We start from the raw sequence: 24,389 nt of genomic DNA, 5'->3' as shown, positions 1-24,389 counted from the left end.
CTAATCTAACCAATATGGAAGTAGGATACACCTTTATGTTTCAATATCAAGACACTGGGACCTTGATATCAGCTTCTCAGAATTAGCGCAATATTCTTATAGCCTATGGCACCTTCTTTTCAGGTATAATGTACTATTGGGGTCACCATGTGGGAAAACACATCCAGGAAGTTCTCCCAAATTCCATCATATTTGGTTAGGCAGTTGTTAATCTTTTTTTTTTTTTTTTTTTTTTTCTGGAGACTGGGTTTCTGTTACCCAGGCTGGAATGCAGTTATTCTATCATAGCTCATTGCAGTCTCGACTCCTTGGCTCAAGCGATCCTCCTGCCTTAGCCTCCCTAGTAGCTGGGACTATAGGTGTGTACCACCACACTCAGCTATGATTTAAATATTTTACAACTGATTTAAATATTTTACAAATAGGTCTCTGCATTACTGTGAATACAGATGATTGATGACTATCCAAAGTCCTTGGATATGATGGAAGACTGTTTTATACCTTGTTACAATATTTCTTGTCCTATAGATCAGAGGCCCTTTTAATGAAAAAGACATTTGCAAGAAAAGTCGATACTTATCAATCTAAAGTAGATTAGAAGGAATACTCTTTCAGGAGGAAAGTAAGGTTTGGAAGCTGCATGGATAATGATACCATATTTTCCCAATAGACAGTTGATGAGCCATGTTAAATAATAATATTTGAAATCCAATTTCAGTTCTAGATTGTAAAACAAATTCAGGAAGAATGGTGCTGTCTCCAAAAAGATGTGACTATAGCTCTTTCAGAACTTGCTCACAACCAGACAATATTTGATTTAAATCATACTGCTATTTGGCATAACACTGGGTTCATAGGGAAGCTACTTTTAGAACAAAACAACACTTACGATAATGAGGACATTGATAACCAAATATTTTGGAAATTGTAACTCAACTTTCCTCAAATTGCACTCCCAGCGGAAAATAAATGGCTGAATGAACAATTAGATATTATAAGTCATCAGTTAGGCCAGGTGCGGTGGTTCATGCCTGTAATCCTAGCATTCTGGGAGGCCAAGGCGGGAGGATCACTCAAGGTCAGGAGTTCGAAACCAGCCTGAGCAAGAGTGAGATGCCGTCTCTACTATAAATAGAAAGAAATTAATTGGCCAACTAATATATATAGAAAAAATTAGCCGGGCATGGTGGTACATGCCTGTAGTCCCAGCTACTTAGGAGGCTGAGGCAAAAGGATCGGTTGAGCCCAGGAGTTTGAGGTTGCTGTGAACTAGGCTGACGCCATGGCACTCACTCTAGCCTGGGCAACAAAGTGAGACTCTGTATTAAAAATAATAATAAGTAATTAATGAATCATAGTTCTAAATGAATCCAATCAAAGACATCATAAGATACAAATACAAACAAACAAAAAGAAATAAAACTAAGGTACTAGTCACAGACTATCAAAATGTATGTTCAGGGCTCTTTTCTGTGATACTTTGTTTCTTTTTTCATTGTCTTTTCCACAGTGGACCTCTCTTGGTAATTCACTACATTATTATTTTTCTAATATTTCTATGTTACAAATATTATAAATGCAGGGGTTACAGATGTTGCTGAAGAAATAAAACTCCAGCTAAAATTATGCTAGTTCATCAATTTGAACTAATGTACATAAAATGTATGGAAAGGCAGTTTCTACTGCCTGTTTGCCTAATACATTCTTTTCCTCTATTTCTGACCATCTGAGGAAGGGCCATTTTGGTTTTTATCTCCAAACTCCCAAGGTTTATTAAAAGGACTTCAATGCTTCCACCAGACCCCTCGAGGCTCCTCACCGATGCTGCTGACCCCACAACACGCCATCGCCTCTCAAGAACAGCTCCAGGTCCCTCCACTTTAAATCCCTCAAATTATTTGGACCTCAAAGTCCTCCTTTGGAAGATTTTGACCAAAAGGGGAGAATTGTCAGAAAAAGAAAAAATCTGAAGAAAAAGTTTTTCAGTGGTCTGAGACAGCTGCAGTGTGGACATGTGGGCAAGAGAAACTCGGCCTTGCCCACGGGCTGGCGCCTGGCAGACAAGTCACTGAGGCGCATGGGTGACAGCCTTGCCTGTCAGGTGAGGCACAAGGCAGGAAAGAACCAACCTCCTCTCTGCAGACCCTAGCCGCCTGCATGTTTGTTAGCCTTCTGCCCTGTGCTCATTAACCGTGCATTGTCACTGAGCACCAGCCAGAATCACAAGAAAGTCACCTTTGCTTCACTGCCCCTCCCCCATTTCTATGGACTGGCAACGCATGGATGCTGTGTCTAGTGCAGCCCACTCCAGGACACATTCTTGGTTCACATTGAGTCTGATCTCTTAGGCTAGCAGTCCTCAAGCTTGGCTCAGAATAAAACTCACTTTATGAAGTATCACAAGAATGGAAAAACAAACGCCACATGTACTCACCATTAAATTGGAACTAACAGATCAACACTTATGGAGACACATGGAAATAACATTCATCGAAAATCAAGCAGGTAGGACGGGGGAGGAAGGGATGGGTGAATTCGTACTATATGGGGGCAGTGCACACTATCTGGGGGAGGGGCACACTTGTGGCTTTGACTGAAATGGTACAATGGCAATTTATATAACCAAAACACTTGTACTCCCATAATATTCTGAAATACAAAGAGACAGAGAGAGAAAAAAAGAATAAAACTCAGTTTAGATTTCTTTGTTATAGTGCCTGTTATTTAACTCTTATGTCAATATCATCAAGGAGAATTTGAGATGCATGGGATTGAAAATATCAGAATGTTTTAATAGGACTAGGGCCTTGCAGGTTAGGGGTTTTTGTTGTTTTTGTTTTTGTTTTTTTGAGACAGAGTCTCACACTTTTACCCTGGCTAGAGTGCCGTGGCGTCAGCCTAGCTCACAGCAACCTCACACTCCTGGGCTCAAGTGATCCTCCTGCCTCAGCCTCCCGAGTAGCTGGGACTACAGGCATGTGCCACCATGCCCAGCTAAATTTTTCTATATATTTTTAGTTGTCCAATTAATTTCTTTCTATTTTAAGTAGAGACAGGGCTCGCTCTTGCTCAGGCTTGTCTTGAACTCCTGATCTTGAGTGATCCTTCTGCCTCGGCCTCCCGGAGTGCTAGGATCACAGGCGTGAGCCACCGCGCCCGGCCCAGGTTAGGGTTTTAACAGACTGAAGGTGGCAACAGTTATTGAGGTCCAACTTTACAGTTTCAGGATCTGTGAAGGTGGGATCTGCAGGTGTAGAATCCCCATAAGGAAGGACCGGAGGGCAGAGTAAAGAGGAAAGCATCCTGAAAAAGCTTTGGAAAGATCTGGAAGTCTGCACACCGTGTGAGTTCTGAGGGAGCGTCTGGTATGAGGTCACCCTGGGCAGGAGAGGGTGGTCAGCACACGAACCCTTCCTCAGTGGCATGTAATGACTTGAGAGATTTTTCCAGAGTAGAAAAAAGTGTCTTTAGTTTTACAGTAGAAATAACCCTATGGAGAATTTTTTTTAAATAGACAGCTCTGCTGGAACACAGCTTAGTAATGCTGTGGGGCCCTGCATAGAGCGTTGGGTGATATTTAAATGCAGAGCATTTGTTGCCAATCATCTGTCTGCCTGAATTTAGTGAAAAGTTGTGGTGCTGGCTAATTGCAATTATTGCATAAGCGAGCCTGAGCAGCTATTATATTCCGATCCTGGAGAGCTTTGCACTCCCTGCTGCCTTCTGCAATGCCTCTTGGCCAAGAAGAGCTCCTTGCAGCAGTAGCGCCAGATGCACGCACAGGGCAAGGCTCCTTGGTCCCCAACTATCAGTCTGCTCAGGCTGCCACAACAAAACATCACAGGCTGGGTGGCTTACAGAACAGAAATGTATTTTCTTGCTGTTTTGGAGGCTGAAAGTCTTAGATGAAGTGTCAGTAGGGTTGGTTTCTCCTGAGGCCTCTCTCCTGGGCTTGCAGATGACCACCTACTTGCCATGTCCTGGCGTGGCCTTCCCTCTGTGCACACGAATTCCTGTTGTGCTTCTCTGTGTCCAATTTCCTTCTTCTTAGAAGAACATCAGTCATATTAGATTAGAGTACATCCTAATGGTCCCAATTTAACTTAATTACCTTTTTGTTTTTCTTTTGAGGCAGTCTTGCTCTGTAGCCCCAGCTAGAGTGCCATGGCGTCATCACAGCAACCTCAAACTCCTGTGGGCTCAAATGGTCCTCCCCCCTCCACCTCCCAGAGTGCTAGGGTTACAGGTGTGAGCCACGGTGCCATTTTAATTATCTCTTTAAAGGCTCTAACTCCAAATATAGACACATTCGGAGATTAGGATTTCAGCATATTTATTTAGGGGGAGGAGACACAATACAGTCCATAACATCAATTTTCTACACATAAGGTTAAGAAAGGTTAGACATTATCTGGGCCATTTCTAGGGATTTAGATGAGATGAAACAAACAAAAAATGTATATCAAATGTCCAAGTCGACTTGTGTCAGTCCTGGAGAATAAGACCAGACTTCAAAGTAGCCTGGGGAAGCTACAGAAGTGGACAGAAGAAAAGAAAAGCTTTGCCTGACATTTTATTTAAACTGCTTTGTTCCAGAAGGGCTATGAGGGGGGGACTGCAGGGTAATAAGGACATGAATTGCCCTGAGTGCTCTTTCATCTTCTCACTGCCAACCCCTGGCTTTTCTGATCCCTGCCAAGCACTTTGCATGTTGTCTCCTGATGACCAGTTGTCCAGCGAGGCTGCACCCTGGGAGTGAGGGTGGGAAGGGGCAGTTAGGAAATAGCTTCTTGATCCAGGGCGCAGTGTTCTAGGTGCTTACCAAGGTTAGTGTGGTTTCCAGGGCCTCTGAAAGAGGCAACATCCAGGTTAGTGAAGAGGACATGCTAATGAAAAGCTATTTTAACTAACATGCTAATGAAAAGCTATTTCCACTAAGAATCAGCATTAATGCATGAGAGATTTATGTAAACTAAAAATAAAATTCAGGCCAACTGAATGGACCCCCTCTTGGCAAAGGAACTCCAGAAAAACCTTAAAACAGTTCCTGGCCATGAAGGGAAGGGAGGTCAGATACACCTCATTACACCTCCTCCCTTTTAGAATTTAGACACAATTAACCAGTATTAATGTTAAAACAGAGATTGTAAGATTGACAGTATAGTCTCTTTGTGACTGTAAGATACTAAATTATTATTAAGACCTAAGGCCATACAAGGCAAAGTTTAAACTACACCTACAGGCCATCAATTTGCTTAGCAGGTCACTTGAGTGATCTGTTGAGTGATAGCTGTCGTTTGTTTCTGATTAACAGACTTTCCTATTTTAGTTTAAAACATCCCAAGCCTGTAGACAAAGATTTATTTCTTTAACTACAAACCAAAAAATCTCTGAACCCACATAGAACCCGTAAGCCCCTACTTCAAGATATCTCACCTTTTCAGGCGAAACCAATGTATACCTTCCCTGCATTGATTTGTAATTGTACCTGCAATTCCTGTGTCCCTGAAATGCATACAATGAAACTGTAAGCCAACCTCTTTGAGACCATTTACTCCACTTACTCAAAGCTTCTTGAGTTTGGCTAACTGGACTGACAGTCACTTATGTTTGGCTCAGAATAAACCTCTTTAAATTATTTTACAGAGTTTGGATTTTTTTTTCTGTTAACATTTGCATTATCCATTAGAAAAAGCTGATTACAGTATCCAATGATTAACAGATACTTACTAAGCACGAATCAGGTGCTAAGCAATATGCTGATTGGTTGAGGCTACACGGGTGCACAAGCGACCAGTCTTTAATGATAACAGCAAACATGTAAAGGCCAACACATGTATATTAACCCCTAGAATGGTTCAAAGACAATTTGCAGTTTAAGGCCATTTGTAACTTGCTCAAATGCACACAAGGAAGAAATGTGGCAAACATTTTAATTTCAAAATATCTGGCTGGCTCCAACCTACATGCTGGTAAAAACCACACTATTCTGCCTTAAGATATTTGGCAGTTAGGCAAGGAATTTTTGAAGTTTTTTTCTCTAGATGTTTAGATGGGCTGAGATCCATAATTAAAGTTTATGTGAAGACATAACTGACTCCCAGACAGTACAGGGTGCAGGACAAAGGGTGCCCAGCAGAGCTGGGAAGAGGCGGAAGAGAAACTTCATCACTTCCTAATTTTGCTTGGTGTTGGAAGTGATCTCTAATAAAAACACGTTGTGAAGACCAATAACTGGATACATTCATTTTAAAATAAAGCATTTAAAGCACAGTCTTAAGTGTTTTCGGAAGTCAGGCTCTCTACTCTGAACACCATGAAAAAAGGAGGCAAAAGAGCGCTGGAGCATAACTCCGCCTTGGCCGTCCCACACTGTCGACGTGGGAGCTACGGGAGCTCGGGCGCGCTTGGTCTCCATCTCTGCACTACAGGAGACTGGGAGCGGCTGGCGTCCTTAATGCGGTGTCAGCTGCCTTTCTAATTCCTCTTGTTTGTAATTTTTGTGTCTTATACTGCATACCTCAGGTTTCTCCACAAGGCGTTTCAATATGGAGTGCTCACAGACAAAAACTAAAAGCGTTGAATCCCATTATTACGTTCAAAAAACAGTCCCAGCAAGGTTCTAATACAAACCCCCGCGGTTTTCCCAGACTCTCCGAGGTGCCACTCAGAATAATTTTCTGTGGGTCGGCATTTTTTGCACAAGAGGTAGCAGAGCAGCTTATGAACTCAAACTCCTGGAGACTACGCCGCCGTGACTCTCAGGAAGCGCCCTGTGGTGCCAGTTTAACAATCCAAGGTTGAAAGGGTCATTCCTCACTACAGAGAGGCTCATCGCACTCAAGTTCAGCCTCAACTTTGAGTTTTGAGTTTAAACAGTTTATCAAACCCAGTCACTGCCGCCGCTAGGTTTTAGCTGGTGTGAAAGCTCGTTCGCAACCCGAGACCCCGCGCGCCACGGGAACACCTGGCTTGGCGGCCCGCAGGACGGGCGCCACGGGAACACCTGGCTTGGCGGCCCGCAGGACGGGCCCCGCGGGAACACCTGGCTCGGCGTCCCTCAGGACGGGCGCCACGGGAACACCTGGCTCGGCGTCCCTCAGGACGGGCCCCGCGGGAACACCTGGCTCGGCGTCCCTCAGGACGGGCGCCGCGGGAACACCTGGCTCGGCGTCCCTCAGGACGGGCCCCGCGGGAACACCTGGCTCGGCGTCCCTCAGGACGGGCGCCACGGGAACACCTGGCTTGGCGGCCCGCAGGACGGGCGCCACGGGAACACCTGGCTTGGCGTCCCTCAGGACGGGCCCCGCGGGAACACCTGGCTTGGCGGCCCGCAGGACGGGCGCCGCGGCCTCGCGCTAGCAGAGAGCGCCCCGTCGCGAGGCGCGGACTCGGCCGGGCCCGCGCCCAGGCCCAGCGCGCCGGCCACGGGCCAGGGACGCCTCGCGCCACGCGCGCCGCCGCCGGGCGGGACAGCGGCTCGGGGATGCCCTGCACCTCCGCGCCGGCCTGGAGTCGCCGCCTCCGCCGCTCCCGTTGCCCGGGACCCAGCCTCGCCGTCCCGGCGCCCTCCAGCGCGCGGCGCGGGTGGCGCGCGGAGGGAGGCGGGCGAGACTCGGCGCCCGCCGTGGCCGGGACGCGCCCTGGGGGCGGGCTCGGCGCTGACCGGGCTCGGGACTCGTCGCGCGGGGCGGGGCGGGGCGGGGCGCGGGTCGCGACGCGCGGCCGTTCGGCGCCTCGGGCTCGCTGCCCTTCTCGCCCGCGCGGCTGTGGGGCTGGCGGCGGAGGCGCGGGAGCACGTGGAGGGCGAGCGGGGCCTGGTGTCGGTGGATGCTGGGGTCTCGTCCCTGGGCCCGCGAAAGAGGGCTGGAGGTGGCAGGGCCCGGCGAGGCGGCGATGAGGCCGAGCGGCGAGGCGGGGGCGGCGCCCGGCGCGGGCCCCTGGGAGGAGTGCTTCGAGGCGGCGGTGCAGCTGGCGTCGCGCGCGGGCCAGGTGAGCGCGCGGCCTTGGGCTGGGCGGGCTCGGAGGGCCGGGAGTGCAGCCGGCGGGCCGGGCCGGGCCGGGCTGGCGCTCTGGCCGCGTCACGCCCACTCGGAACTTCTGCAGGGCCCGCAGGCGTCCGGGCGGCCGCGCGGAGCCTGTCCCCGGAGCGCGGTTGCGCCCGGGCTTCCTCGGTGCGGAGCAGGCGGGCGCCTGGTGTCTGCAGAGCCGGGTGGGGTGCCGGGGCGGGATGCAGAGAAGTCTTCGCGTTTGCTGCCTGGACACACCTTCGTTCCCTTCGCCCGCGGCAGGGCGCCCGCGTCCGTCCCGGCGCGGCCGGCCCTGTCCTTTGGCAGTGGAAAGGCCCTCCAAGGCTAGAGCTCTACTTTTCCAGCTGTTTGCTTTTTATTTTTTTTTTTTTTTTTAAAGGCTGGTCAAGTGGAGCAGTGGATAGCTGTTTGCTTTTAAGGACTTTGAACTGACCCGGCGGGGTCGGAGCCCCAGCCGCGTGGGCATCTGGCAGCGTGGCAGTTTGTTGGCCCTGCCCTAGGCGTCCTGAGCCCGTGCCTGCCAGACCCGCAGCCCGGGAGGGTTCCTCTAGGTGCTTGGCGCACTCAGCGTCAGGAGGCCCTTGCGCGCGGCCCGGCCCGGCCCGGAAGGACGAAAACCGAGCGGCAGACTGAAGAAAACTGGCGAGGGGCTGAGACGGAGCGCAGCTCCTGCGGTAGCGCTCGTCTCCGCGCCGGCTCCGGCCTCGCCCAGGCGGCGCCGCTCCGCCGGTCAGCTGCGCGAATGTGTTCTGGCGATTTGCCGGACAGGAGTGGTGTGGGCAGATTGACCCTTTATATCCTAACGGCGTTTTTTTCCTCAAATGTAACAGTCGGAAAATGCACCTAGTTTTCCCTGGGTGTTTAAATCGGACTGTTACCAATCTTAAATTTGTTACATGCAAAGTGGCTAGTGCTTTACCTTAGTGCAAGTCCTCTAATCCCCTTTAAAAATTAATCTGCAACACTGCTTAGACACATTTTAAAGGGTCTTCTTTTCCTCTGTGATTTTAAGGACCAAAGACTCAGCCTATAAAGAATGGATGGATGAAGAGTGTGGCGAAACTTTACCCTGGGGCCCCATCACCTTGCCCTCTAAGGGAAGGGGGCCCAGCCGCGCTGCCAGTCCGACCGGCGGGGAGGCCCGCAATCTTCCCGCCGGACCAGCATCCTCCGCGCGTGCGGGACTGTTGGCTTCCACCGTGAGCCTTTTCTGCCTTAGACATTCAGAAGCCAGTTTGGGATTTAGACGCTACTGTGTAAACCCTGGCCGGTTAGGTTATGAGCTAAGTTATGGGTTACTGTGGCTTTCAAGTTTAGATCCTTGAAGAAACAAGGTTTAAAAAATTTTTTTTAAATTATTTAACAAATGCTTGTGGAACTTGCAATATAGCAGGCACAGTTCTAAGGGCCCTATGAATTTTATTATTTAAGAGATATTTTATGTTTTTTTTTTTTTTTTTTTTTTTGCAACTTGCCAACAACAACAAAAAGCTTTTTTTTTAAAAGAGGGGGAAGGTTGAAATAAAGATTCTGCCATTAGGAGTCTGGCTGGTCAGGAAGCCCAGGCTGGGGCTCCCTCTCAGGCATCATGCTGATGCTTCCTGCCTGCCCACCCTGGGTGACGGACAGCAGATCGGTCTGTGGCTGAGACGAACAGAAGCCACACAAGGTCATAGGAACCTGTGTGCAGAGGGACAGATTGTCTTCATCATGTCCTTACAGCAGTCCCAATACTCACTGGGGAAAACATAGCCTTGAGCCAGATAGTTCAGTGAGGGCGGACAAAGAGTGTGTGGTGACCCCTTGTGGGACCTCCTTGGCTGAGGGCGTGCTTGGCACAGTCATCGTGGCCTCAGATGCCCACCCTCTGACCAGGGCCCAGTGTTCTGTTCTTTTATTGTTTGCTGGTCCCGAGATGAGTCTGGGTTCTGGATGCTGAGACGTGGGGCTAGGGAGGGACCTCCTGAGAGATGAACGTCCACTGCGACTCATCTCACGGACACTGGTTCTAGTCCAGGTGGCCCTGGACAGTCGGCTGCCACCTCCTCTCCGCCCCTCCTGGGAGGCCTCTCTGCCCCAAGGGACTGTGCCTCGCAGACACCCATTCCTTCGGCACTCCCTGGAGTCCTCCCTGCCTAGGGGCCCAGCCATCCCACCACTGCGGTGCCTCCTCCCTGGCTGCTGGGTTTGAGAGGGGTGACCACAGCCCTGCCTAGCCACCCTCACAAGTCGAAATAATGCTCTTCATTGGCATTGATGCCTGTCATGTGTGAGCAGGAGTATGCTAGGCAACTCCGCTTTTCTAACTCCCCTGCAGGTGGATCCAGGTTTTGTTGGACCTGAAGCTTAGACAATTTAGGGGTTCTCTTAAAGAGAACAGATAATTACAAACTTAAACTGACATGCAAGAAGTTATTTATTTAGAATAAGAACGATCTCAACTGTAATAAATTTTAAGATGCTAAAAAATACCACCAATTTCACAAAATACAAAAAAAGTAACCTTTTTTACTGCTTCTCAATCTTTTGTAACATGTTTTTCACCCATTTTTGGCTTCATACTCTGTGTCTTCGAATGACAATGATTTTGTAGTATTTTCTAGCAAGAGAATAGAAAGATAATTCTGCCTTTCCTGTAGCATGGCTGGTTGAAATTTCTTATTGTTAATTTAGAAAAGTTTATTTAGGCTTCAGATTTGTTACTGGGAGCAATTGGCCATATAACTTTTTAGGATTGTGGTCAAATTGAGAGGCTTCTATCAATTTTCTTTTATATGTTAGTTGTAAGATGTGGAAGGTTTTCCACAGACTCACTTCTGGTTCCATTCAGTTGAAACCTCGTTGCTTTCCGTGATTCACACGGTTTCGGTGGCAGCTGCTACGGGTACACTCACCTGCTCCTCCCTGGTCCTGCACATTCACGGACCCCTGCCAGGTCAGCCAGTGGGCGTGGCAGACAGGAGGAGCGTTTCTGGAAGCCGTTCCTACACTGGGCGGCTACCAGTGACTTGCAGACCGATGCGAGGCAGGCTCCAGAGGCGTGCCATCTGCTCAGCTTCCCTTTGGCCAAGCTGCTGGTGTGTGCGCCAGCGCCTCCTAGCACAGTCTGACAGAGAGGGGCCCTAGTGGGGAAAGACAGTTAGGTACTTGTGCACATTTCTAAAAGGTATTTGGGTACGACCTTGTGAACGCTTTGCTAGGGCCCCTTGCGCGCAGTGGGGCAGTGTTGGCGCTTAAGCTTCATTAGCCCCCCAGCCAATTCGTCTCTGTTTACTCCCAACAAAATCTTAGGACAAAGCCCAAAAACACAAACCCGGCACTCCACCCCCGTCTACCCTCAGCACTGCGGACTGTCTGTCCTCTGGTTGGCCCTGCACACCCAGGGGACTGGGTTTCCTGAGGCCTGGCCTTGAGAAGGGCCCTGTTGTCCAGCTGCATCCAGCTACCTGCTCTGTTTCCCAAACACGCGTTGCGTTTTCCTGCCTTTCCCCTGGCCTCTGGCTGAGAACCGCACCCTCCCGCCAGAGCCCAGCTGCCGAACCCCTCCCTCCCGCTGGCCTTCCCGTCTCCCCTGCACCCCTTGCCCTGACCGGGGGTCTTCGCAGCTGCGCTTGTCCCTGGTCTGGGCTCGTCCCTGGTCTGGGCGGGCTCTCTCCCCACAGCGGGTCCTGTGACTGTGGTGCTGTCACCTCTGGCTCCTGGAGCAGGAAGCACACGTTGGTGGGCTCTGACCCCACCTTGCCCACTCAGCTGTCTGGCTTTGCCAGCACAGTGTTGCTTTTCACTGGTGAGTTTCCTTTTTACCAGTTTTTCATGCAGGGGATTTAATAAGCAAAGTAACACTAAAAGGACCGTCCTGAAGAACAGCAACATCCTGTCCTAGCCCAGGACGAATTGAAAATTGTTTTCAGTTTTTTGAGAGTTACACCCATTTTCTAAGTTAATGTACTTCTGCCACTCTTCCCCGGGTACCCCGTTTTGGACATTCTGTGTTACACCTGTAGCTGCTTTGCCTGTTTGGGTCCACGTCAGGATGGCCACACAAAAGTAACTCACACTTGAGCTGAGCGGTATATTCTTTTCTAACGCAATTTAGATTTTCCTTAAAGTTAAAAAGCATGTTTTATTTTGTTTTTCTTCATTTGCTTCGTTTTCTATACACCTATTGTCAACCACCCATCTTCCTCAGTGTGGCCGGGCTCCCCAGGTGTTGCTGCAGGGCGGTGGCTCTGAAGCTCTGGCTGGCCTTGGAGCCGGAGGGCTTGCTGAAGCAAGCTGGGTCCATCCGGGTCCGACTCCCCAGGTCTGCAGTGGGGTGAGAGCTAGCATTTCTAACGTTCCCCCGATACTGATGCTGCTGGTCTGAAGACACCCGTTGAGAACTACTGTATTTTATTATGTGAGTACCTTACTGTCTCTGCTTCCAGCTCTTGAGAAACTCTGGCTAATGTCCAGTGGAGTTGATATGCATGATGTTGCTCTGACATCCTTGGGTGTGTGTTTTGGTTATGTACATGTGCGCTTCTGTTGGGGATATATTAATAGTAGGAGGGGAATTGCTGTGTCATTGAGAATGTGAATTCTGCCAAGTAGTTCTCTAAAGGGGATGTACTGGGCCACGCGTGGTGGCTCACACCTATAATCCCAGCACTTTGGGAGGCCAAGGAGGGAGGATCACTTCGTGCCAGGAGTTTGAGACCAGCCTAAACAATATAGTGAAACCCCATCTTTATAAAATATTTAAAAATTAGCCAGGCATGGTGTTGTGCACCTGTAGACCCAGCTACTGGGGAAGCTGCGGCAAGAGGCTTGCTTGAGCCCAGGAGGCTGCAGTGAGCCATGATTGTGCCACTGCACTCCAGCCTGGAAGACAGAGCAAAACCCTGCCTCTGAAAAAAAAAAGGATGTACCAATTTGTACTCTGCCCAGCAGTGTGTAAGGGCTCCCATCACTCAACATCACATCTTCCACAACACTTAGTATGGCCCTTTACATTTTAGCCATTCTCATGGGCTTGAGGTGATATTTTATTGTCGTTTTAGTTTGCATTTCTCAGATGACTAATGAACTTAAATGCCTTTACACACATTTTCTGGCATCTTTGATATTCTCTGTTTGCTTTTAAAGTGGTGGCACTAAAACACTATTCTTTGAACAAGTCTGGAAAGGACTTGTTTAGCCTTTAGTCTGAGTGTGACTTGAGGCTGGGGGCAGAGAGCAGAGCTAGAGACTGGATGGGAAGCCAGGTGAGATGGGGGGTGGGTCAGACTGGGATGCAGTGGAAAGTGGGGAGGAAGACTCATCCGGAAGGCTGGCCGAGGTGGCAGGTGTGCGCTGGTTGGGTGTAGGGTGTGGGAGAAGAGAGGTGCTGAGGATGACTTCAGGGGTCTGGGCCTGAAAAACTGGTTGCATGGATTTGCCGCTTCCTGCGGTGGCGAAACTACAGGAGGAACAGGTTTGGAGGTGGAAGGCAAGTGCTCTGTTCTGGGCATGTTAAACTTGAATTGCCAGCAGGTTTCCGAGCAGAGATGCCGATGTGGAAGTCACTGGCATTGAGATGGGATTTGGGGCTGCAGTGTGGCGAGAAGAGAGCAGGCTTGTTCACAGACGGGCCTCCCCAGAGGATGAGCCCAAGCAGGCTCTTGCTGTCTTCTTTGGGAGATGCCCAAATACCAGTTTGAGCAGGTGTTTTCTTGGGTAGCTCATTTCTCTGGAAAAGGCTCCCCCTCTACTGCAGGGGCTGGTGGGAGGCGGTGCCCCACTGCCCCAGGCGCCCCGTCCCGCCTTCAGCCCTGCCTCACCTGGCCCCATGCTGCGGCCGCCAGTGTCTGCTTAGCTTCAGAGTCAGCCTGCATGAAAAGTCTAAAACTGTTGCCAACATTTAAAAGATCAGCGAAGACAGAATTCCGGTGAGGCAGCAGCTGGCGGGTGCAGAGCAGCAGCCGTCCCGGTGGGGAGGGCACGTGGTCTCCAAGTGGGCCCACTGGACTGACCCTGCCTGAGAGGCTACTGTCATTTTCCTTATATAACATGGTGAGAAAAGCAATGTCTGTCTTATACCCATTTTGCAAATAAGCTGTTCAAGAAAAATTGGGAGAGGCATCTTTTTCCCAGAGGCATTTGTACCTGCAGCAGTCTTTGGCCCCTAATCCCAACCCTGGCACTAGGGTGGCAGTGAGGTCCCCTGCATCTCCGTCAGGGAGAGTGAGCCCTGGCCTCTGTGGCCCTGAGATTCTCGCACCCCAGCATGAAGTGCTGACGAGTGGAGATGGCTGTCCTTGGGGCTGGGGAGAGGAGGGAGGTGGAAATCACTTGGCCAGGGGGTGGATAAGCTGCTGGTGAGGTCCAGGGTCCCCCACCAGCCCTGCGGGCGGGGTCTGGGGGGAGGGGAGCTCAAGGCATCAGACTGGCCTGGGGAAGGACAGGGGAGTCCAGGCCCCTCATCTCTTCTGGCCTCCTGCAGGGCCTACGCCTGAAGCTGGCCTGGATTACAGCTCTCTCTCTTTGTCTCTCTTTCTCTCTGTGAGAGATGAGGCTGAGCCAGCCTCGGGATCCTGTGCTGCTGTCCCAACTCCTGTCCTGCAGACAGACTGGCACTGCAGGGCTCACCTCTAGTGTAGGAGACATAGGAGATGGCAGCGTGGCCCATCGCTGGCCACTGGACAGTGTGCAGGAGAACTGAGGGATGTCGTCCCCAGGCCTGGGGGGTGGGGACAGCTTCCTGGAAGAAGTCACAGCTAAGTTGTGGCTTTAAAGTGATAAGCAGGGGTCAGCTAGAAAGTTAAGTGATGGGCTTAGGGGAGGGTGGGTGAGGGGAGAGATGGGGTCAAGGTCAAATGAGAATGTGCCGGGCAGGGTGATGTAGGACGCAGCACCAGGGACCTGTGAGGAAGGCACCTTGGCTGACACTCGAGGTGGAGGAGAGAAGTCTGCGGGAGGCCAGGTGGCGTGGAGAGCAGAGCCGTGGGTGGGCGTGCTGCTCAGGACTGACGAGCGTGGCTCTTGGTGGCTGACTGTGAGCGGGGTGGTCCTGCTGATGAATTGTAAGCCAAGGGAGACCTAGGATGGAGAAGGTCTGTTTCTGGGTTGGGCAGCTGGATGGCTTTCATTGTTTAGAGAGACGAGAACTGGAGAGGGTTTGGAGATGGTCAGTGGTGGCGGCTGCTTGGAGATTGGCTGGGTTAGTGACCGAGGATTTGCACGGTGGCCCCAGATGGCCTCTGCCGGGGTCCACTTCCCTGAATTTTACAGCTGTGCGACCTTGGGCAACTTTCTTAATTTCCTTGTGCCTCAGTTTCCTCATTTTTAACATGAGAAGAGCAATTATTATCCTCAGAGTTAGGGTGAGGATGAGATAACTTGGGGCGTGTGAACCGCTCAGATGGGTGCAGGGCAGAGGGAGCTCTCAGGAAGTGTGAGCTCAGCACCGTTCCACGCTGTCTCCAGGGAGCTCTGCCGCAGAGTGGCGGGCACAGGCAAGGGCCTGCAGACACCCACTTTCAAACTGTGGTCTGAGGGCGATGAGCCGGCAGAGACAGGAGGGAAGACACACGACGGGGTGGCGGTCACAGGATGGCACTGCCACACAGAGAGTGCCACTGGGGATGAGTGAAGAGAGGCCGCTGGCCGGCCATGGGCAGTGGTGGAGCCCCGCAGGGCTGAGGGGGCCCAGAGCCCGCACGGGGGAAGAAGCTTGGCTGGGAGGATGGAGAGTGGAGAGCCTGAGATGTACTGGCCTGCGAGCCCCAGGAATCCAGAGCCCCTGGGCCGTCTCTGCCACTACAGGCTCCTCCTGTCTCTCCTGGCGGTGGAGGTCAGGCATGGCTTGTGATGCATGAGCAGCTGTGACCTGCGGGGACCACTTGCTGCGCCCCTGTGACACTGTGTGATAGCTACCTTGTTACCCGGGTATCTGATGAACTTTTAGGTCTTATCAACCGGCACATGTGTTAGGGTTCTCCAGAAAAACAGGACCCACAGGAGGCTGGCAAGTCCAGTGTGCAGGGTGGGCCGCAGGCTGGAGACCCAGAGAGGGACAATGTTCCAGTGTGAAGGACAGGTGGCAAGAAGAGCGGCCGATGGGGCGGGAGCCCCAGAGCCGTTGGCAGGATCCTCCCCTCCTACTTGTGAGGCCAGTGTTTTGCTCCTCAGGCCTTCAACTGATTGGATGAGGCCCACCCACATGATGGAGGGCAGTCCGCTTTACTCTGCCGATTACAATGCTAATCTCATCCCAGTACAGTCTCACAGAAATGCCCAGAATAGTGGTTGACCAAATATCTGGGCATCCCATTGCTCAATCAAGTTGACATGCAGAATTAACCATCACATCCACTCACTTGCATTCAAATACGTGCAGAACCTGGAACACAGGGCGTGTTGTCAGGCCCACACCTCTGGAAGCCACGCTTTCTGGAGGAAAGACAGGCTGCCCACAGCTCCGCTCTGGCAGTTCCTGGGCGCGCTGCCCCAGGGTGATTGTGCAGAGTCCAGGTTCGGGAGCCAGGTGGGTCTGTAGGTGCTCTGGGCTGGGTGCAAAGGCTGTGCAGCACAGCAACGTGAAGCCAGGTGGGGAGACAAGGGCATTTGGATGTGTCTGTGAATGCCGGCCTCGGTGTCTCTGACGCTGGAGTGGATGGCGTCCCTTTCTTCTAGATTTGAAATTCAGGCTTCAGTGACTTTAGGCCCAAATTTTCTATATTAAACATTAACAGAATCTTATTTGGAGAGAGAGACCCAGCCAGGAGGTCTGTGAAGTGCAGGCTTAGTTAGTAAGTAGCTGGAAAACATTAATTAAAAACAGCATACACTGACTTCTTGCCAGTAGGATGAGAATGTTCGAACATTCTCATGGCTACCCCTGTGAGGGGTAGCCACGGCACAGGGCACCAGTGCTCAGCTGGTGGCGCTCAGCTGGTGGCGTTCACCTGGCGGCACTCACCTGGCGGCACCGGGTCGCGCCCTGAGGGCACAGCTGTGGCTAAAGGGCGGGGCCGTTTGAGTCTGCAGCATGTGTGTTTTAGAAACACAGCACTTGGTTGGAAATACTCTGTCATCACCTGTCCTCTCAGTGTAGGGAAAGCTATGAAATTAGACTTTTCTTAACCTGGTATTTTACCATCCCACTTGAGACTCGCACATTGTGTGTGTGGCAGGTTCTTGTTTAGAGCGGGAAAGGCCCGTGTGTGCAAATCAGCTTGTGTCTGAGACCTTTACGCACAGCTCCTCATTCAGTTCCTAAGACAGCCCAGTGTCTCAGGTGTCAGTGTCATTACAGAGGCAGAAACGAAGCCTCCGCGAGCCAAGTGGAGTTTGAGTCGATATCTGTCTGATTCTAAAGTGTGGTTTCTCTTCTCTGTTCCCCTTGATGCTATGAAGTTGTTGAAAACAGAATTGCATTTTAGATGGGAATTTTTCTTCATGAAAAACTATGGTCCAGGGTTTCCGAGTGTTTTTAGATTAGCTTACGGCACCCGCGGGTGCATGCTGCTGTCGTCCGCACCCTTGTCGGGCTGGGGCGTGTTCCTGGAGCCGCCAGGATGAAAGGCAGAGTTCCTGTCCCGGAGAGGTGCAGGCGTCGGGGTAGTGGCCTGGCGGTGATCAAATGCCCTGGGCTGCGCGGTAACTGACCCGGGAGAAGGGGCCAGTGGTGAGTGGACGGGCACACAGGACGCCCTCCTGGAGGAGACGTGTCAGAGTGGTGGAGGCCGAGCACAGGGCAGGAGGGATAGGAGGGATGTCACTGCAAGCACAAGGGACATCCTGTCCTAAAACACAGCAGCGCAGCAGGGAGGACGCCTGGGGGGCGGTGGAGCCTTGCGTGGGAAGTGTCCAGGGCGACTGCAAGGCTGAGTGCTGCGCAGGCTGGGTGTGCAGGGCCTCCCCTGCCCGACCCAAGACAGCAGGTGGTGGTGAGGCCAGGCCTGGCGGAGGGGCAGCGGGGTGGGATGGGCTGGTCGGGTGAATGCCTGCCCTACCGCTAGAGGACACAGGCATTTTGGAGCCCCATGGCCTTCCTTGTGATGTACGCCCGTAAAGACAACCATCAGAGCAACCACAATAATAAATATTGACAAAAACAGAGAAAAAAATAATTTTAGAAAAGAACATCACACAACACATAACATCCTGCCTCCGAATCCACACACCTTCTCTCCCTCGCGTAGTCCATGGCCGGGCCTGTTCCCCCAGCGAGCGCCCAGACTGCAGCAGACACCCTCGAACCACCCGCACAGCCCTCGGGGCCCAGCTGCTCAGCACACAGAGCTGCATGTGTTTTGGATCCGGAAAACCTAGCACACAAATGCTGGTGAAGGTGGATCTGGCTTTGCCAGAGCACTTACTGAAAAGTCTTCTAGATTTTGGTTAACCACGTCAATACGAGCATGGTCTGTAGCCGACAGCCACAGATGAACACGCACAGCCCCGTGTCGACTGTAGCCGACAGCTGTGATATGACTTTTCTAAGTTTTCATTTAGCAAAATAAAAATGTGAACATTTAAAAATAACGTAATGAAAACATATATCTGTATGTTACCTGTTCTGATTTACGTTACACGTAAAGCTGCCTGTGAAGTAGAACAAGCGTTCAGGGTTTGAAGGTTTCCTCACCACACGAGCAGACGGCCGCGCCGTCCATGGCAGCGCACACGCTGTGCGACCGTGGTGCGGCTGCGGGCCAGGCGTCGCGGCCGGGGGCGCCGCACCCAGGTGGTTAACTGCGAACTCAGCAAGCACCAGCCAGGTAGTCCTCATCAGTGCACCCAGCGGGTGTTTGTGGCTGCCTGGTGCACCTGTGGGAGGTGGGCACAGAGGGGACAGGGTTCCTTAACTGGGAGTCAGAGACCAGGACACATGGCCACCATTGCCAGTTACGGTCCAAGCTGGCCCATCAGCACCACACCTGCATCACAGCCCCTGGCAGGGGAAAGGACACGGAAGGCAGCGTCCTTCTGCGGACGTGACGCAGAAGTTGCAGGTCTCACTCCAGGCCCACCCTCTCAGGCAGCACTTGGGGCCAGCGCCACGCCTCCCTGCGTGAGAGGCGGGCAGTGCAGGCTTTCCAGGAGGCTCTGTGCTTGCTAAAAGGAAGGCAGGGAGACAGGGTGTTTGGGGTCCAGATGGTGTCTGGCACAGGGCAACTCTGGGAACTATTGTCTGTCCCCTCTGGGGTTCTGACTTTGTCCTCATAGTAATAGGGCGACATCGAGTGCCAAGTGCTGGGGAGATGCAGGGTTGTGGTCAGTGTTTAGAAAGCGAGTCTGGCTCTGGTGGGGAGAGTGGGCCTGGCTCCAGGCAGGGGACTTGTGGACGGAGGCTGCAGCACAGGGTGGTGGACTTGGAGCTTTTTAACAGAGAGCCAGAAAAACGGCCAGACAGAACAAAGGGCCCCAGGGGTCTGCATTCACACAACGCTGATGTCGCAGATCTGTTCAGGTAGTCCGGTGCATGCTTCATTCACTCATTCACAGAACCCTGTGCACCTGCCATGTGCCGGGGCTGGTCCCGGTGCCAGGGTGCAGCAGGGCACCAGAGGGAAAGCTCTGTCCTCAAGGGGCTCATGGCCCAGCGATGAGAGATTAGTCGGCAACAAAACAGGATGATGGAAGGTGGGGACAAGATGCAGGCAGAGGCTCGGAAGTCCCTGGGCAGAAATGCATTTGGCCAGGGGCTGCAAGAAAGAGGAAGCGGGCTGAAGCAGAGCCCCTGGGCCGGCCTGGGAGGAGAGACTGGAGGGGCGGGCAGGGGTGTCCCTGTGGGGTCCCGGCTTTGTTCTGAGAGCAGCATTGGGTGTTTCTAGGCAGCAGGGGTCTGATGGGATCGATGTCTGAAAATCCGCAGCCCAGCTTCTGCACAGAGGCTGCGGGGCTGTGGTTTCCCTCGTAGGGCCGCAGGTGTGAAGTGGCCCGTCCTCGTGGGCGGGCTCCCCCAAACCCCGTCCTGCCGAGTCAGACGTCTGGCGCCTGGTGTCCCTCCTCACTCTGGGCTTGAGGGCCTGCTCCAGCCCCTCATGCTCAAGTGTGCTCGGCGCCAGACCCACACGGAGCCGTCAGACGCAGACCTCGGGTCCCAGCTCAGGTCCGGCAGCCAGCCCCTTCGCTTCCCCAAGACCCCAGCAGCCCTCGTCCCCACTGACCTCTGCCCTCCGGTGTGGGTGTCCCTCTCCCCTCCCCCCACACCACACTGACACACAGACCCCGAACCGCCGTCGCCACGTGGGGTGTGCGCCCAGTGGCCTGTCTTGACCAGCTCCCGGTTCAGGGTTCCTGGCGACGGGCAGACGCCGTGTGAGTGACAGTAGAAGAGTGTGACAGTCACAAACAAGGGCCTGTGGAGACGCATTTGGTGAGAGATCACTGTGTGCGAATTGGTGTTTTAAGAAGACTGGCCTGACTGTCTGGAGCAGGATGTCTCAAGCACAGGAGGAGGAAGGCCCCTGTGGCAGGCTGGAGGCAGGCACGAAGTGTGACAGGGCCCTCTGTGGCTGAGGGATCATGTGATCAAAGCCGGCTTCAGGCTTTGCTCTTCGTATGATCTGTCTCACTCCCAATTGTCTGTGATATACAGCTGATATTTTTCAACCAGGATTTTTTAAAACCTGCCTGGGCTCTGGTGGTGGGGGAACGGGCACTGGGACGGGGCAGTGAGAAACAGCAGGCGAGGGGCATGGAGCTGTGGCGCTGGCATGTGGCTCCTGCTTTCCCCTGGAACTGTGTGTGAGCACCCTCTCGCCGTGATCGGGGTAGCACGGGGCTGCCGTGGAAGGTGGCCCTCAGTGAAGGCTGTCAGAAGCTCACACAGGCCAGGTGCGGGGGCTCGCGCCTTTGATCCCAGCACTTTGCAAGGCCAAAGGGGGAGGATCGCTTAAGTCCAGGAGTTTGCAACCACCTGGGCAACATAGCAAGACCCCATCTCTATAAAAAATTTTAAAATTAGCCGGGCATGGTGGTGCATGCCTGTAGTCCCAGCTACTCGGGAGGCTGAGGCAGAAGATCTCTTGACCCTGGAGTTTGAGGCTGCAGTGAGCTGTGATCACGTCACTGCACTCTAACCTGGGTGACACAGGGAGAACCCGTCTCTTAAATAAATGAATAAAAGTCTGGGTGTCTGGACAATTGAGAGGGCACTCTTGAAAGAAACAGAGGGTTCTGGGCAGTGGCAGTTGGAGGAAAGTACGAAGTGGTGTGAGGCCTCTGTCACCCTGGCAAGGGAGGTGGCCAGCTGTGACAGGAATGGGGAAGAAAGGCCTGGCGGAGGGACCCAGCTTTTATTCTGCAGGCTGGACTGGTCCTTCCTGAAGTGACTGATTAACCACCCTCCACCCTTCCTGTTTGAGTCTCCAGGTGTTCCTGGAGCGGGGTCTGCCTGGGCAGAGGCCCCGGTGCCCTGGGGCTGTCCCGCCCTCACCTTCACGCGTGTGGACACGGCCGGGGCAGCAGTGCAAGCCGGCCTGACTTGCTTGCTCACCCGGGCTCTCCGTGTGGCCGTTGCAGGCTGGTTGCTAGGGCATGTCCCATTTCATGTGATTCACAGAGTAAATTAGGGAAAAGAAGTCTTTTCACAGATATCTCCTGAATTCACATTTATGTGATTGTATGAGGCAAAGGTGTGTTGCATCATCTTTTGGGGGGAAGTTTCTATAGATGAGGTTTCTTACTCTTTTCAAAACCACTGTTTTTTTCTTTTGGTCCAAAGAAAAAACGTTTCACCCATAGGACAAAATAACTTTGAACAGCGAGTCTGTCTTGTGAAAAGAATAATGGTGTGGTGGAAGCCCAGAGAGCCTGGTGGCGTTGGGCCCTGAGGCCTGCCCGTGGGGGGAGAGGCGCGGCCCAGAGGCCAGCCTCTGCTCCGCGGCAGGACCTGCGAGCCGGCCCTGAAGGCAGGCGGAGCCGGCCCTGAAGGCAGGCGGAGCCGGCCCTGAAGGCGGAGCGCTCGCTGGCCAGTGAGGCGGCGCTCGCAGGCGTAACCTGCTCCTGTGCTTTTATTTCAGATCATCAGAAAAGCCCTCACTGAAGAAAAACATGTCTCAACAAAAACTTCAGCTGCAGATCTTGTGACAGAAACGGATCACCTCGTGGAAAATTTAATTATTTCTGAGTTGAGAAAAAAGTTTCCTTCACACAGGTAGGTGTGTTCCTCATGGAACGTTCTCAGGTAACAGTCGCCATCCCCGCAGAGGAGGGAGGGGCTGGGGCTTGCCGCTTGTTGGTGGGTCAGACTCCAGCCTGACCCATACCCTTCAATGGCAGAGTAAACAAACTGACCCTGTTCTGCATGTTTCTTTGAGATGGGGTCTCTCGCTGTCTCCCAGGCTGGAGTGCAGTGCAGCTTCGAACTCCTGGGCTCAAGCAATTCTCCCACCTCAGCCTCCTGAGTAGCTGGGATTATGCCACCCCGCCTGGCTAAGTTTTAAATTTTTTGTAGAGATGGGGGTCTCACTGTGTTGCCCAGGCTGGTCTTGAACTCCTAGTCTCAAGTGATCCTCCCACGTTGGACTCCCAAAATGCTGGGATTATAGGCACGAGCCACCACACCTGGCCCTGTTTTCATTCTTGTCACTATTGTCTTGACAGCCGCCATGATGTCAACATGTCACCCTACAAACACCGAAAAGGCTCTTTGTACAGCACTCGGGACGCTCCCCACCTGCCTGCGCTAAGCCGTGTGTTCTTTCTGGAGGGATTCAGTAGGAGCATGACACGCCCCCGAAGCCCAGAGCAGTGGTGTCCCCTGGCCGCCTGCGCTGCTGCCGTGCTGGCATCCGGGCGTGGGGGGCGGTGGGGTGCCAGCCGCGCGGGGCTGCTCGCCAGGCCGGAGCGTGCAGCTGGGCGCCGGGACTCTCCCCACAGAGAGCCTTTGTGAGGACGCCGTCTCCTTCTGCTTTTCCTTTTGAGACGGGGTCTCGCCATGTTGCCCGGGCTGGCCTCGAACTCTGAGCGCAAATGATCTTCCCGCCTCAGCCTCCCAAGCATGGTCCTCTTTAGAGCAGAAGTTCTTAACCTTTGTGGGATCACCCTGTGGAAAATTTGATCTTTTCCTCTGAAAAATTAAAATATTTACATAGCATTTTGCATGCAGTTCCAAGGGAGCCAGAGACCCCAGATTAAGACCTCTTCTTTAGCTCTGGGCGCTCTGAGACCCCTCCACCCTCCCCGACTTCTAAAGAACAGGTTTTGAAAACCAGTACCTTAGATGCAATACCTTCCCTTCCTTATGTAGATGTGCTTAAAGTTGTTGGATTTCTAAAACCAGAGTAGCAGTTGCTGGATTTCTGGGCACGTGCTGTCATAGCTGTCAGTTCAGGTTCAGGCCGGCGCAGGCAGCAGAGACAGAGGCCATCGCCCTCAGCGTCCACCAGCACACGGCCAGCTCAGTCCAGTCCTCTCCTGTGATCGATTATATACATGAAAGAACAGGCCTGTGTTAAAACGCTCAGCCTCCTTTTCTCTTGTTTCCTTCTACCTAGTTATCTCTGGGTCACCTGCTCTCCCTTTGAAATTCTCTGGGGGGGGGGTGTTTGTTTCGTTGACAACCTTTGTGTATGAGCTCTTATTTCCTCTTTGATTATTAGGTTTGAAGTTGGTATTTCTGGCATCTGGTATAAAATTTATAAGCTCTAAAATATTTGTGAATTTTAAAAACTTTTTAAAACCTAATTTCACTCACATGGCAATGTCAGAAGAATTTAGCATATAGGTTGCTCTTATTCTTTGAGAGGAAACATGGCTATAGCAACCAGACAGCTATTTTAGGGACTTTATTGCCTGTTTTGGTCTGGAGGTTTCTGTGGCCATGACCACACGGCCATGACAGAGGGGGGCTGGCTCATTTGCACGGGCCTGTAAAGGCAAAAGCAGGTGCAAGGAAGCCATCAGGGCCTGGCGTGCTTTAATCGGGTTAGTTGGAAGACTGCACTCCGAGATTGCATGCCCTGCTGTGCATGTTGGCAGCAGTTGCCAGTGGTTTGGATCCACTATTGTTTAAATATGTGGACTCAATTCCATTTGTAAAAGGTAAACTTAGATGCTCACGGCTGTATACACACGGTAAAAGTTAATGCATCGTGGGATGAGCCCAGGTGTCCCCACCTCCACCTGCAGCCTTAGGGTTGCCAGGGCCCACTGGGCTTCAGAGCCCCTTTAGGAAGCCATGACTCAGGTGGCTCTTAGGGGAGCACCCCCGTGGGCTGGCGCCAGGCCTCCGTCTCTGAAAGTGACCGCTAGGAGAGCCAGACCCAGACATCTGTTCAGGAACCAGTAATCGAGAGCCCTGGCTCCTAAACACCATTCCGTGGGCTCGTGTGGGCGGGGCAGTCAGGGCCAGAGACTTGGGCTGCCCTACGCTTAGCCCCAGGC

At 52.5% G+C, this 24,389-nt stretch overlaps 2 protein-coding genes across 2 annotated transcripts in view; both read left to right on the top strand.

Annotated features, from left to right (window-relative positions):
• The window catches only part of CIDEA (cell death inducing DFFA like effector a), a 511,919-nt gene that overhangs the window by 395,068 nt on the left and 92,462 nt on the right, over window positions 1-24,389 (top strand). The window lies entirely within an intron of this gene.
• The window catches only part of IMPA2 (inositol monophosphatase 2), a 50,485-nt gene continuing 33,795 nt past the window's right edge, over window positions 7,700-24,389 (top strand). The window contains exons 1-2 of the mRNA XM_012746263.2: window positions 7,700-7,992; window positions 22,025-22,158. Coding sequence (XP_012601717.2) covers window positions 7,831-7,992; window positions 22,025-22,158 — 296 coding nt within the window. The 5' untranslated portion in view covers window positions 7,700-7,830. The remainder of the gene's footprint in view (window positions 7,993-22,024; window positions 22,159-24,389) is intronic.

This window comes from Microcebus murinus, chromosome 17 (assembly GCF_040939455.1).
Source record: "Microcebus murinus isolate Inina chromosome 17, M.murinus_Inina_mat1.0, whole genome shotgun sequence".
NCBI lineage: Eukaryota > Metazoa > Chordata > Mammalia > Primates > Cheirogaleidae > Microcebus > Microcebus murinus.
The sequence above is the reverse complement of the archived record's forward strand: the minus strand, read 5'-3'. Positions and strand labels throughout refer to the sequence as shown.